Here is a 16146-nt window from a genome sequence, read left to right on the forward strand (position 1 = left end):
AACGAAAAAGGTGGGAGTTTGGCAGATCGTATTTGGAAGAAAGTTCAGCGAAGGATGAGAACACACCGTCTGTATAGAGGTCTTCCACAGTGGTGATACCGTGATCGTGCCAGGTCATAAATGCGGAGTCGGTACGGGAAGGTTTAAATAATTGTTTTTTAAGTAGCGGAGTCAAAATAGATGGGCCCTGAAAACCCAAATGTTTCCTTAGCTGGATCCATATTTTCAAGGAGATCGATACAAAGGTGTTTGCGCCTTCAAGTTTAAGTGGAAAAGGGAGTGGTGAGCATAAGCAAGAACGTAATGAAAAGTGTGGGATTGCCGTTTCAAGGGATACCCAGGCCGGGAGGGTCTGAGAGCTTCCATCCATCCAGTATAGGAGTTTCTGTACATTAGCCGCCCAATAGTACTGTCTAAAATTAGGGAGTGCAAGCCCTCCCTCAGATTTGGGAGATTGTAGGACCGACTTGCGGATTCGGGCCGATCCGGCCACCCATAAAAATTTGGATATTGATTTGTCTAATTTATCAAAAAAAGATTTAGTAATATGGGGATATGTTGGAAAAGGTAAAGGAATTTAGGCAGAGTGATCATCTTGATAAGATTGATCCGGCCAGCGAGAGATAATGGTAAAACAGACCAGCGGGCAAAGTCCTTCTCCATTTTTTCAACTAGGGGTAGAAAATTTCCCCAGAGCATGTCAGACATAGCCGGAGTAATAAAAATTCCCAAGTAATGGATCCCGCCATGTGCCCATTTGAATGCAGCTAAAGATCGCGGTAACTGTTTAGCTAGGGAACTGATCGGAAATAGTTCACTTTTTTGGTAATTAAGTTTGTAGCCAGACTGTGTGCCAAACCGCTCCAAAATGTTAAAGATTACTGGGAGTGAGCTGTATAGGAGCAAGTCGTCCGCATAAAGCGACACTTTGTGCAACGTGTCCGACCGGGTGATACCTTTGTTTTGTACATATTTAAGTTCCATCCATACATCCTTTTTTCTACCACTTGTCCCTTTCGTGGGGGCTGGAGCCTATCCCAGCTGCTCCGGTGGAAGGCAGGGTAACCCCCGACAACTCGCCACTTCATCGCAGGGCCTTGATTACTTACGACGCTGAGATCATTATCCATGCGTTTGTTACGTCTCGCCTCGATTACTGTAACGTATTATTTTCGTGTCTCCCCATGTCTAGCATTAAAAGATTACATTTGGTACAAAATGCGGCTGCTAGACTTTTGACAAGAACAAGAAAGTTTGATCATATTACGCCTATACTGGCTCACCTGCACTGGCGTCCTGTGCACTAAAGATGTGACTTCAAGGTTTTACTACTTATGTATAAAATACTACACGGTCTAGCTCCAGTCTATCTTGCCGATTGTATTGTACCATATGTCCCGGCAAGAAAGGACTCCGGCGTATTAGTGATTTCCAGAGCCCAAAAAAAGTCTGCGGGCTGTAGAGCGTCTGTTCAAGATCCTACTTCAGTAGAAGCATTTAAGTCTCACCTTAAAACTCATTTGTATACTCTACCCTTTAAATAACTCCCTTTTTAGACCAGTTGATCTGCCGTTTCTTTTCTTTTTCTCCTCCGTCCCACTGGAGGGGGTCCGGTCCGGTGGCCATTGATGACGGACTGGCTGTCCTGAGTCGGGACCCAGGATGGACCACTCGCCAGTGTATCGGTTGGGGACATCTCTGCGCTGCTGATCCACCTCCGCTTGTGGTGGTTTCCCGCTGACTTCACTGTGGACAGGACTCTCTCTGCTGTGTTGGATCCACTTTGGACTGGACTCTCACGGTTGTGTTGGATCCACTATGGATTGAACTTTCAAAGTATCATGTTAGACCCGCTCGACATCCAATGCTTTCGGTTCCCCTAGAGGGGGTGGTGGGGTTGCCCACATATGCGGTCCTCTCCAAGGTTTCTCATAGTCATCATTGTCACCGACGTCCCACTGGGTGTGAGTTTTCCTTGCCCTTATGTGGGCTCTACCGAGGATGTCGTTGTGGTTTGTACAGCCCTTTGAGACACTAGTGATTTAGGGCTGTATAAATAATCATTGATTGATTGATAATCAGGAAAAATTACTAATGATGTTCCATAAATTCATTTTTTTATTTTTTCAAAAAGATTTGAATTATGTAGTTTTTGTCTTCATTTTTTACGGTTGAATTTGGACTTTTAAAGAGTCGAAATTGAAGATACAAACAATGTTTCAAAATTTAAACCGTTCAATTAAGTGTTTTTTTCATCATTTCTTCTCTACAAAAAACCTTCCGTAAAAGGAAAAAAAAATGTACGACGGAATGACGGACAGAAATACCCATTTTTTGAAAAAAATATATATAGATGTATTTATTAAAGGTAAATTGAGCAAATTGATTATTTCTTGCAATTTATCTAAGTGTGTATCAAACTGGTAGCCCTTCGCATTAATCAGTAGCCAAGAAGTAGCTTTTGGTTTCAAAAAGGTTGGTGACCCCTGCTCTATATATATATATATATATGCAAATGTAGCAAAGAGACACTTTAAAAGAAGCTAAATACCAGAGGTGTGGACTCGAGTCACATGACTTGGACTCGAGTCAGACTCGAATCATGAATTTGATGACTTTAGACTCGACTTGACAAAATGTAAAAAGACTTGCAACTCGACTTAGACTTTAACATCAATGACTTGTGACTTGACTTAGACTTGAGCCTTTTGACTTGACATGACTTGCTACTTTCCCCAAACCCCAACAATTAAAAAGTTATTCAGGAGCGCTCCGCATCTTCCATTGTGTACGCGTGTTTGTCAACATGTGTGCGATGACAGCCTGTGCGCTACCCGTCAGTACAACAGCCAATCAAATTACATTCACGTTATTTTCGTCACACAGCATTCATCCAATCAAATTGCAGGAAAACCAACACAGAAGAGCTTTTAAACAAAGCGCCAGTGAGGAAAAGTTATGGCTGTTTTGGCGGTTGAGCATAAGCTGTTTTGTGACTGGATCGAGATGGAAGGGGATAGTGACGGGATGTATGAGGATAGTATGGAAATGGATAGGACTAGAGGGGAGAGAGGAAAGAAGGGGAGAGGAGGGAGTGAAGGAAAGGCGAGTACTAAAAGAGTGCATGAAGACGATGAAGAGGTTGATAAGAGGAAAAGGGTTATGATGGATGAATATAAGATAATTTATACATTTAAATCAAACCAAGATATGAATGACATTAGTTTGATGACTCTGGTTAAGGGATTAAAGAAGGACATTGGAGAGGTGGAGATAGCGAAGGTGCTCAGGGACGGACGGCTGTTGATTAAATGCAAAAATGGAGAGCAAAAGAACAAAGCAATGCGATTGCAAAAACTGTGCAACAAAATAATAAAGGAAAAAATCGAAGTGGGAGAACGGAAGGGGGCAAGAGGAGTCGTGACAGGAATCCCAAGAGGAGAAAATTTAGATGATCTGAAAAAAGAAATAAAAGGAGGAACTGTCACTACGATGAAAAGATTGATGGCATTTAGGAACGGTGAAAAGACTGAGAGCGAATCCGTGCTAGTGCAATTTGCAGAGGAGGTCCTACCAGAGAGAATCATGATTGGGTATCTAAGCTTCTATGTTAGAGCTTACGTGCCACCCCCAGTACGTTGTTTCAAGTGCCAACGCTATGGGCACATAGCTAGTGTGTGTAATGCTAAAATGAGATGTGGAAGGTGTGGAGGGGAGCATGAATATGGACAATGTGGAGAAAATGAACAGGTCAAGTGTTGTAATTGTGGCGGGAATCACACAGCAGCGTATGGGGGCTGCATCATAAGAAAACAGGCAACAGAAGTACAGCAAATCAGAGTTGAACGAAATATTACTTATGCAGAGGCAGTTAAAATAAGAAATCAAGAAAGTGCAGAACAGGACAGAAGTGAAAATAGTTCAAGAAATAAAAAACAAGAGGCAGCAAATACAGGAATTTCCATGGATAAACTAGTTGTATTCCTGGCTTATGTAATAAATTGTACAGAACAGGCTAGAAACAAGACTGAGAAAATCAAAATAATTGTCAAAGCAGCAGCAAAGTTTTTAAATTTAAAAGAATTATCCTGGGAACAGGTGCAAGGTGAGCTACAGAGAGTAGACGAGACCGAGTCATGTGACCACAATCCAACGCCATGTTAATTGTTCAGTGGAATGCCAGAAGTCTGATAGCAAACGGACAGGAATTAAAGGGATATATTAATAATATGAAAAATAAACCACATATAATATGTATTCAAGAAACATGGCTGAAGCCAAAATTAAACTTTATAATAAAAGGATATATAACGATACGTAAAGATAGGAATGATGGGCAAGGAGGAGGATGTGCCATATTTATTAAGGAAGATATGCATTATTCAATATTAAAAGTAAAACAAGAACTAGAGATAGTAGGAGTAGAAGTATGGAATAATAAAGAAAGATACAAAGTACTAAACTTCTATAATCCATGCAAGAAATTAGAAATTCACCAACTAGAAACAATAATGGAGCACTGGAGTGGCAATATTATTTGGTGTGGTGACTTTAATGCACATAGCACAATGTGGGGTGAAAGGGATGACTGGAATGGGGATACATTGGAAGCACTTTTGGAGAAAAAAGAACTGGTGTGTGTGAATGATGGGTCGGGAACAAGGTTAGATGTCGTCACGGGTAAAGAAACAGCAATAGATTTAACACTAGTGTCACAAGGGTTAGCAGGAAAGGTGGAGTGGGAAGTAAATAAATACAGCACAATGGGAAGTGATCACTATCCAATCGTCATTCACATAAACATAAATCATAGGACAGAAAGCACTAGGATAGAAGGAAGATGGAAGTATAATCATGGTGACTGGGAGAAATTTAGGGAAATTACCGACATAACTTTAAAGGAAGTAGATATAAATCAAGATATTGAACAATTAAATACAGATATTACAAAGTGCATAATAGAAGCAGCCGAACAGAGCATACCAAGGAATAGTATAGGGAGAAGAAGGAAGATAGTGCCGTGGTGGACACAAGAGTGCACAGATGCAATACAAGAACGGAATAGAGCATTTAGAATATTGAGAAGAACACATAATTTCCAAGACATGATCCAGTATAAAAGGCATCAAGCTAGAGTAAGGTATGTTATTAAAAAAACAAGAAAACACCATTGGAGAACTTTTTGTGAAACACTAAATAGAACTACTCCTTTAAGCCAGGTGTGGGGAATGATCAAGAGAATGTCAGGGCTCAGAAAAGAACATAAAAATCATGTGATGAAAGATGGAATGCGGAGTGTGGTAGGAAATAAAGAAAAAGCAGAACTTTTAGCAAAAACCTTTGTTAAAGTGCACAGTAATGATAATTTGAAAAATGTAGAAAAACAAAAGAGAGAAGAAACAATTAGTGTAAATATTGAGGAAATGAAGGAAGACAACGATAATAGTTTTATCAACACTGTGGATATGACATTTTCTTTGGATGAAATGGTTCGAATTTTAAAAAAAGTTAAAAATACGACGGCAGGGAAAGACCTGGTGAGTTATCAAATGATCAAAAATTTAGGTAGCATCGGCAAAGAAGTGGTCTTGAAATTATATAATAGGATATATGAAGAAGGAAAATTACCAGATGAGTGGAAAACAGCTGTAATAATTCCAATATGCAAGCCAGGGAAAGATCCGGAAGAGGCAGGAAATTATAGGCCGATTGCATTGACCTCAAATTTGGGCAAAGTAATGGAAAAAATGATTAATGAAAGATTAATATATTATTTAGAGTCAAAAGAAATTATAAAAAACTACCAAAGTGGTTTTCGCAAAGCAAGAAGCACAAATGACCCAGCAGTGCAGCTGGAAGAGGAAATTAGAAAGGGACAAATAAATAAAGAAAGTATAATTGCGGTATTTTTTTGACATAGAGAAAGCGTATGATATGTTGTGGAAACAGGGGTTGCTGATGAAACTAAATAGGATTGGGATTAGAGGAAGAATGTACAGATGGATAAAAGACTTTTTAACAAGTAGAACATTATTAGTAAAGATAGAAAATGAATATAGTAGAGAATACAAAGTGGAAAATGGGACCCCACAAGGGAGTATAATAAGTCCAGTACTATTTTCCATCATGATAAATGAAGTTTTTAGTGAAGTGGAAGGGTTAGTGGAGGTGGCATTGTTTGCTGATGATGGAGTGATGTGGAAGAGAGGTAGAAATACAAATTATATAGAAAAGAAGATTCAAAAAGCGGTAAATAATGTTCAAGACTGGGGGACGGCTTGGGGTTTAAGATTCTCTGTTGGAAAGACAAAAGTCATACATTTTACGAAGAGGAAAGTACAAAACAAGCTCCAAATAAAACTCTATGGAGAAAACATAGAAGAGGTACAAGTTTTTAAATATTTAGGAATATGGTTTGATAAAAATATTAACTGGTCAACCCACATCAGCAAGATAATGGAGAAAAGTAAAAAGGTGTTAAATATAATGAGGGCTTTGAGGGGTAAAGATTGGGGGGCTGATAGGTTAACATTGAAAACAATATATATCACTTTAATTCGGTCTGTTATCGACTACGGATGCATTATTTATCGATCTGCTTCAAAAACTCTACTTGAGAAAATAGACCGGATCCAGTCGCAGGCGTTAAGATTATGTTGTGGAGCTACTAAATCTACTCCAGTGGCAGCATTACAAGTAGAAATGAATGAAAAACCTTTGGACATGAGGAGAGATCAACTCTCAGCAGTTTATTGGGCAAACTTAAAAGGATCCAAGCAAGGACATCCAACCCGTCAAGTGCTAATAAATTGCCAAGAAAAAGGGAAGAAAAAAATGAATAGTTTTGGGTGGATAATAGGAGATATATGTAAAAAAACACAAATTGACAATATTAAAGTGAGCCCTACAGTACCAATTCCTGCAATACCACCGTGGATGTATGAAAACCCAAAGGTAGACATGCAGTTACTGAAGAATAGACATTTAAATAGTTACCAAATAGAACAACGGATTGAGGAAATGTTTTTTGATAATATTATGATATACACAGATGCATCAAAAACTATAAATAGTAAAGTAGGAGCTGCTGCAGTTATCCCACAGAGAAATATAGTGTTGAATAAAAGAATTAGTGATAAACTATCTGTTTTTACGGGGGAATTGGTAGCAATTTATATGGCAGTTAACTGGATAGAGGAAAACAAAGCTAGGAAAGTAGTCGTGTGCTCGGACTCCAGCAGTGCATTGACGAGCATAAAAAACATAACATCAGAAACAAGACTAGATATAGTTTATGAAATAGTTCAGGCAATCTACAGAATAAATAAAGCGGGAGGTGTGGTAACATTTCTCTGGGTTCCTGCTCATGTAGGAGTTGAGGGAAATGAGTTAGCTGATAGATACGCAAAACAAGCAACCACTAAAACAGAAGTAAACATGGAGATTAAGCACAGTAAAGAAGAAGTGAAGAGCATAATTAAGATAGAACACAATAAAAAGTGGCAGGATAATTGGAATAAGGAAACAAAAGGTAGAGAGTTTTACAAAGTCCAGAGGAAAGTAGGTGTAATGAGAGGAGGGGGTAGAAATAGGAAGGAAGAAGACATTATGGCTAGAATGAGATTAGGGCATACATATCTAAATAGTTCACTAAAATTGATAGGCAAACATACTACAGGGCTGTGTGATTTTTGCCACCAGATAGAAAATGTTGACCATGTCTTAATACAATGTAGGAAATATAATAGAGAAAGAGAAATACTGGAAAATAAGTTAGCAAAAGAAAATATTAGGTTAGAAGTGGGAGATATATTAGGATTGCATTCAGAAAACATAGGATATAAAGCAATATACACATATTTAAAAAACACTGGGTTAAGTAAAAGAATATAGAGTAGGGATCCACCTCGGTCCACACTCCATTACAGTAGGTGGCGGTAATGCACACCAGAAGGTTGCTTGCCAACCGCCATAAAAACAAAAGAAGAAGAAGAAGAAGAAGGGAAAAGTTATGCCAAAAATAGTTTTGTTCGGGTATTAAAACAACGACTTGGTCAACAAATAGCGAATTACCGTATGCAAACATGCGGTTGGAAGATTACAGACGGAGACGCAACAACTTCCAACTTCGTTCGACATTTGAAGATGCACAAAGACGGGTAAATTTTGAATTTAAGCTAACGTTGATTGGCTGAGTAACGTAACTTTTATTTGCTGTGTAGTTAAATCAGTGAGGCTGTAAACTCACTGCTAACGTTAGAAGCATAGACATCTTATAAGTAGACGCAGCATCGACCACTACTGGCGCTGACGAGACGAGACGCGCGACCGCCATCTTGGAGTGGTGATCAACTCCACTCAGTGCAATTATTTTGGCAGGAGCAATGAACTGTCAGCGCATTTTATCTCACTGAATACCACTGATTTCCACACGCTTTTTTGTCATACGTGTAACTACGATAAAGGACACATGTTTTGGTGTGTTCATAGTTTTCTTAACAAAAATAGAATATTCTAATATGCTATAAGTGACCAGACGTCCAAGGTCAAAACTGGGAGTAATAATCCCAGAGAAGGGGAAAAAACGGTCAGCTATTTTTAAATTGAAGAAACAATATGATTAGGTTATATGTACATGTGTATATCCTACATAAACAATGTATGAATATAGTAGATATCTATATATCTTACGGACCAATAGACTTTATCTCTGTTGCTGCAACAGCAGAGAGTTTTTTTTTGTCTTGACACTTTGTATTGATATTTTCTATTACATTCTTCCCGTAAACGATCATGTTTACAGTGATTGTTTTATATGTATTTTTAATGTATGTTGCTTTGGATAAAAGTGTCTGCCAAATACTTAAACATATACAGTATAAACACTTGAAAGTCTTTATATCAGCTAAAGCCATCAATCTGTTTCACTGGATTCAGAATAAAACCAAATTCTGTCTTACCCAACAATGTTAGTATTTGAATATTGTTACTTGAAGACTTATTCCTGGTTACAGTTATACTGTTAAGAAAGTATTGTCTTGTGTTTTGCCTAAAATGATGAATGCATCATAATCAGTGTTGGCTGGTGAATTTTGTTTTAGGTGGGGCTGAAAGTTTGTAAACCAAATACCAGTAGGGGGGTCATCCTCCTCCAGAAGATTTCTTTGTGATTTTCATATACAAATATTGAAGAGCTTTGCTCCTTCACAACTCTGTGATAATATTCTTTTCACAAAATACTACCAATAGTATGTTAATGTTAAATCTTACTTGTGAAAAGTAATCCCCCGGTTCCTATTTTCAACAGTCCACTCATTTAAGCAGGAAAACGCTGAACACGAGCCCAGCATCTTTGTTTTCTACCTCTCAACTGTCAGTTTAGGCTGCTCTCCAGCTCCTCATTACCACTTCAAAATGGTGGCCAAATTGCTCGCGTCACAGCAGCCAATGCTGGGTTTACTTACAGTATAATATGTCTATGGTTATAACGTCATTGCAAACACTACAATCTGTTGCGTCCACTGCAGTTCGCTACCTTATTCATACTTTTTGTCAAGTGATTTTTTTTTAAGCAGAGCTGCATGAGGTACCTACACGTAATGTTACGTAGTGAATGTATCACACACAGTAATGTAACGTTAGACGGCGGTCAGGAGCACCACGTATTTTAGCCACCGACAAAAAGACAGACATAGTCAAATAAAGGTCAGTTAAAATGTACACTATATTAAGAATATGTGTACAAATTCAATAGGGCCCTGACATCTAAAAAGTACAACTCTGTTCATTGTTATGTTCATGTATGTATGGTTTTCATGTGTACGCACACTTTAAAACACATACAGTTTGAGATGAGGTCTATGAGATAAGGTAAAAACAGGATATAAACTGCTGTGGAACTAGTTCCAATGCAACATGCCATGGAAATACAATAACACTTTTGTGCAAATAATTACAATTGCACTTGTTTTTTCAAATGTGTTTATTCTGTAAAGGAATGAGTTACATATTTAAAATAACTGGTTAATAGTGCTATTATGAAGTGCAATGTCAGCACTATTTTCTTTTATAATAAATACATAGAGCGTTTTAAAAGCATACACAATCTGTGTAAATATATTAGTCTGTGGTTAAAAGGACTTGAAATGACTCGAAACTCAAAATGCAGGACTTGGGACTTGACTTGAGACTTTTCAGTTTTGACTTTGACTTGACTCGAGACTTGCCTGTCTTGACTCGAGACTTGACTCGGACTTGAGGGCAAAGACTTGAGACTTACTTGTGACTTGCAAAACAATGACTTGGTCCCACCTCTGCTAAATACTGATTGTATAGATGTTTGTTAGTACCATTATGTATGATGGCTAATGCTAACGATTGAACTAGAGCAGCCATTTTGTTGCTACGTACATTGTACCATCTTCTTCAATGTTTAAATGTAGTGTAGTGCTTCACACTTGTTATATGACCGTTATTAGCTGTCCATACTTTGTTGACCGTTAATTTCCAGAACAACATTGAATGTATGTTGAGTCTTGTTAGTACTGGTATGAATAATAGCTAATGCTAACATTTTGGTGCGACAGTAGCCTTCATAATTCACAAGTATTTTAGGAAATTCTCACTTGTAATCTGCCTCCTTTTAGCCTTCGTAGGCTTTTCATACTTACAATAGTCTTGAATGCAAATGCTATGAACAGGGACTGCCATTTTGGTGCTGGACTTGCTATTTATGTGCTAATACGTGAATATCAATACCAGAACTTAATACTCTCATATCGGTTCCTAAATCAAAATATCGCTACTTTGGTTTAGTGGTTCTCAAACTTTTTTCATCAAGTAGCACCACCTCAGAAATCACTTTGCTTTCGAAGTACCACCCAATGACCAACATTAAAAATACAGTAGCGTAGTAGTATTAATTAAAAAAAAGACAAAGGTTTTATTTATTATACTCATTTGTATAGCTAGCCTTTAAATAGACACTCCTTTTAGACCAGTTGATCTGCCATTTCTTTTCTGCTCTGCCCCCCTCTCCTGCATGGAGAGGTTATTAGGTGACCGCAGATGAGTCGGGACCTGGGGTGGACCACTCATCTGTGCATTAGTTAAGAAGTGAAGTGTGACTTATATTTATATAGCGCCTTTCTTTAGTGACTCAAAGCGCTTTACATAGTGAAACCCAACATCTAAGTTACATTTTTAAACCAGTGTGGGCGGCACTGGGAGCAGGTGGGTAAAGTGTCTTGCCCAATGACACAACGGCAGCAACTAGGATGGCCGAAGCGGGGATCGAACCTGGAACCCTCAAGTTGTTGGCACAGCTGCTCTACCAACCGAGCTATACCGATTACCGATCCTTGGTTGGTGACATCTCTGCGCTTCTGACTTGTGCAGCCCTTTGAGACACTTGTGATTAAGGGCTATGTAAATAAGCATTGATTGATTGATTGAAGAGGATCCCCTGCTGGCGCCACTAGGGACTGGACTCTCACACTATTAACTTGATCCATTCGACGTCCATTGTACCAGTCGCCCAGGGGGTCCCCACATCTGTGGTCCCCTCCAAGGTTTCTCATTGTATCCCATTGGGTTGAGTTTTTCCTTGCCCTGATGTGAGATATGATGTTGTTGTGGCTTGTGCAGCCCTTTGAGACACTCGTGATTTAGGGCAATATAAATTGATTGATTGAATTAACAAGTATATGTAATATTTTTGGTCACTAACATTACACACAATCTGAACAGTAACACTGTGTTCGAACATGAGAAAATATAACATAGTACTTTTTTCTAGTGATTTTTTTTGGGCGTCGCACTCGATGGAGCCAGGTGACCACTACCGGTATTCATACCACTGTTGGAAAATCACAGCTTCAGTTAATTGAGATCATGTATATCATTACTAGGAACACACTCTAGCTACTAAATATTTGAGAGCTCATCTACATGAAACGCGATGGGTGGTAACTACTTTTTCTTCCGCCCAGGTAAGTCTGTAATGATTACGCAAGAAAATTACGGGCAATTAAAATGAGTCAATCTGTGTTATAAAAAACAAATGTATGTGTCCTTTTAATATAGGCTATTAGAAGACACTGCATACAGAATTGGAATATAAATAAGATAATGCATTCAGAGCAAAATAATGCCATTATTTGTTTCGCCCTGTGACTCTATATCGTTTGAAGATGATTTCACACGAGCGGCATCACTTGAAATACACTGCTTTTATGAAATTTACCACACACATTAGGTATATTTGCACAAAAAAGACAATAGATGTTATTGCGCGTCACCGACATTTGCACTATTGCAAGTACGCTGGCTTCATCTAGTGGTACGTCAAAGAATCAATTAAATATTCAAACACAGTGTAATGTTAAAGTGGCCAAAAATATAAGATATACTTGTTAAATGAAACCTCTGCCTTGTTTTTAATAAATGGCTAGGTCTACTACTTTATTGTTGGTTGTCATAGTGGTACTTTGAGAGCCAAGTATTTTCTGAAGGGGTAGTTGGTGAAAGCAGTTTGAGAACCACTGCATTATTGTTTTCTTTATAGCTCAAGCATATTAGTAAATTATCACTTTAAAATGACTAAAATTGCGCTCTGATGAGCTCATTTGGCTTTTTTTGTTTTAGTTACCGTCATATTTTGGTGTTTTATGAGCTTGCCGTATACCCGAACAACAACAGAGGCATCAAAGCATGACCATTTTATTTTTAGCTGTAATGACCCTGAACTGTGGACCGTCTAAGAGGGATTACAGCAGGTATGTCACTTTCCATGACAACAACATACATGTCTTTGAAAAACATCATCATGATTAGTATGGATGCATGCATTATCCCATTCCACTTCGTCTTCATCATGCAGATATTGCACATCTTGCACCATTAACAGTTTCATTGTATCTCGAGGGATTGGGTTTAGATTTTTCTTTGCATTTTACATGAGGGGGCACATTTACAAGGAAGCAGGAAATGAGGGTTTATAGCAGGAGTCATTGAAAGGGTTCCCCTTATTGGCACTTGGAGAGATCATGACAAATTGCTCTAGGAAGTGTTATTCTCATCACATTCCGTCTCTGTGTTATATCCTACTAAGTAGCACATTACTGGTTGTACTCGCTTTTTAAGTAAAAGGAAGAAATTGACATTGATAATTGGAAATTTAGACATAACTGGTGCATGTTCACAGCTTCTTTTTATAAAGTCTTGTATCTGTCAGGTCTGAGCATCCCATCTGTTTCTTTCTGTAAGCCCTTCATCTTCCCATCATATCACAAAACAAAGTGAGTGCTCACTTCCTGCTGCCAGTGATGTCAAGCACATATCTGCATTTAGTTATTCTGGGCTGTCACTTGCTACCCGAATAGAACACGCATGAATTAACTGACTGTTAAAAAATAGACAAAAAACGCTCACAAAAAAGTTTATATTTAGACAAAAAGCATGGCATATTTACAAGTTTATGAGAAATAAATGGAAATAACGACCAGTAAACAAATCTAAAAAAATTATATTGCAGTAATTCCAACATGTGTTTTGTTTTTGGCCACGTAGGTCTTCCTCTCCGATTCCAGTAACTGTGGCAACATTAATTATTTCCTCTTCTGTATTATAGTAGATGTGAAGGTAGTTCCACCTGTTAAAAAAGGACATGAGTGTTGGTGTCAGCCGTTATCAAAGCTCTGCTGGACACTCTGCTATTCATAGCGACAATAAGTGGCAGTGGAATTTGGCAGCTCGCACCAGCTCCATTTTCCACTGTGGCAATGTAACACACACCGTTCATTGCTTAAGTTAGCCATTAATGTAATGTATGGATAAAGCCAGTATGGACAAATGTGTATTTAAAATTGTTTTGAGTCTTTTCCGTCTTCCTGCCAACTCTCTCTGTCCTTTCTCTGCTTTGTGCACTCTGAGGCAGGTTGCCAAGGAAACCGCACAGTCACCTTTTTTTGTACTGCACAACTCGGCACTATACAACTTCAGCCTGTACTGCCAAGTACTGGTGACATAACCAGAAATAGTTTTTTTAAATCGGCTACATATTTTATATTTAACACAGAGTACTGATTCTATTGCAAAATTAATGTTTGAAAATAAAAAACATAATTATCATTACTGTCAGCCCTCCCTGTCCTTTCTCTGATATGTGTGGCAGAGGATCCCTATGCCTTTTGGTTGCCGAGGAAACAGCATTAAGTATTTCTACTGGCTATTTCTATTCTCGTGGTGGCCTAAGCAGCAAAACAACTACTCCCTTATTTTTATATTTAGTACAAAGTATGCAGATTTTAGATTTAACATTTATTGTGTAATATCCATCCATCCATCCATCCATCCATTTTCTACCGCTTATTCCCTTTGGGGTTACGGGGAGCGCTGGTGCCTATCTCAGCTACAATCGGTAGTAATAGTGTTTTGTAAATAATTTCCTTGTTCCTTCCAACTCTCCCTGTCCTTTCTTTATGCAACAAAACGAATAAACCCTACAAATTCTGCTTAGCAACAATAACAAAATAACCTCATGAATGTTTTCCTTACCTTCCTCAGGCCGCGGATGCTGCTGTTCCGTATGGAGTCCATCAGCTGGTCGTGGGCCGACCTCATGGGCGTGGATGGCCTGCTGCCCTCCTCCCCCCCGCGCCTCTCCACCGACACAGGTCTGAGTGCGTTCTTCAGCTCCTTGAGAATGGAGGTGGTCTCGTCTTTTCCCGCTTTGCCCTTCTTGCCCTTCTTCCCTTTGCTCTTGGTCTTCCTACTGCCCGCTTCATGGCATTTGATCACCTCTGCAATCGTCCTTGTGGGCTTCTTCTTTTCCTGGCGGGGGGGAGGGGGTGGTGTTGGGGGTGGCGGTGGTGGAGGTGGAGGTGGAGGTGGCGCAGGTGGAGTTTGCTTCTTACCCATTTTGGGTGAGGACCAAGGTGAGGATCTTGGTGAGCTGCAGGGTGTTCTTCTCTGCAAACACAAATCGAAATAAAGCTAATGTTCAGTACCATTAATTGCTTGTGTGATGTACCAGTGCGCTGGTGCGAGGGTTGATGGCTCCTTCCGGTTGCTGTCTCTGCTCCTGCATTCGTTTCTGCCTTTGGCGGTCCTGGTTCCTGGTAAGAATGCCTGTCATGCTCATCCTGGGTCCAGGCAGGTTAAACTGGTAGCCCAGTTTGATCAAGGTGTAGTTTTCCCGCAGTATTTTCACCATTTCCATCTCTACCTGAAGTCAGGCAAGCCATGTAGTCACATGTGAATACTGGAGGTCAACCTTCTCACAAACCTGTCCTCCACACATGTGCCTCTGGTTGTGGAATCGCAGCTCCGTCAGAGTATTGTTTGCCGGCAGAGCTTGAACCAGCGCCATCACGCCCTTCCCGCTCACGTAGTTGGACTCGATGTTGAGGCTGACGACGGACGAGTTCTCTCGCAGCATCTTAGCGATGGCCAGAGCCACCGGATCGTCTGCTCGGGTGTTGGCGAGGCTGAAGAGTCGCACATGAGTGTTGGACCTCAGGGCCTCCGCGAATCTTATAAGAGTGTCCTTTGGAAGACAACAACAGTACCGTTAACAAGTTCTTCTTCATTGTGCCTATACTTCCTGGCTAATAGCTCTAACTGCTCATCCAATCAAGGGTTAACTGCGCTAACCCTTGTGTTTATCTTCATGTGTCGTCATGCCAACACACTTTTGCTGCTTTTTTACTATTCTTAGGTGAAACATTGCAGCTGTCTTTTTCTGCAATGACGACCAACGTGCACAGCATAAACACTTTCACTCTGTTACAAATACCCTTTTTTGGAAAAGCACATGTTCAATTAAAATTACATGTCTTATTGTGGCAGAGGGGTTAGTGCGTCTGCCTCACAATACGAAGGTCCTGCAGTCTTGGTTTCAATCCCAGGCTCGGGATCTTTCTGTGTGGAGTTTGCATGTTCTCCCCGTGAATGCGTGGGTTCCCTCCGGGTACTCCGGCTTCCTCCCACTTCCAAAGACATGCACCTGGGGATATGTTGATTGGCAACACTAAATTGGCCCTAGTGTGAGAATGTGAGTGTGAATGTTGTCTGTCTATCTGTGTTGGCCATGCTATGAGGTGGCGACTTGTCCAGGGTGTACCCCGCCTTCCGCCCGATTGTAGC

At 39.7% G+C, this 16146-nt stretch overlaps 1 protein-coding gene across 1 annotated transcript in view; it reads right to left on the bottom strand.

Moving 5' to 3' along the window:
* Positions 1–12704: 12704 nt before the first annotated feature.
* Positions 12705–16146, bottom strand: part of lmod2b (leiomodin 2 (cardiac) b) — a 7878-nt gene continuing 4436 nt past the window's right edge. The window contains exons 3-6 of the mRNA XM_061913284.1: positions 15287–15547; positions 15032–15226; positions 14557–14970; positions 12705–13651 (exon numbers count right to left, since the gene is read on the bottom strand). Coding sequence (XP_061769268.1) covers positions 13625–13651; positions 14557–14970; positions 15032–15226; positions 15287–15547 — 897 coding nt within the window. The 3' untranslated portion in view covers positions 12705–13624. The remainder of the gene's footprint in view (positions 13652–14556; positions 14971–15031; positions 15227–15286; positions 15548–16146) is intronic.

The sequence above is a fragment of the Nerophis ophidion genome, linkage group LG10, assembly GCF_033978795.1.
Source record: "Nerophis ophidion isolate RoL-2023_Sa linkage group LG10, RoL_Noph_v1.0, whole genome shotgun sequence".
Taxonomy (NCBI): Eukaryota; Metazoa; Chordata; class Actinopteri; order Syngnathiformes; family Syngnathidae; genus Nerophis; species Nerophis ophidion.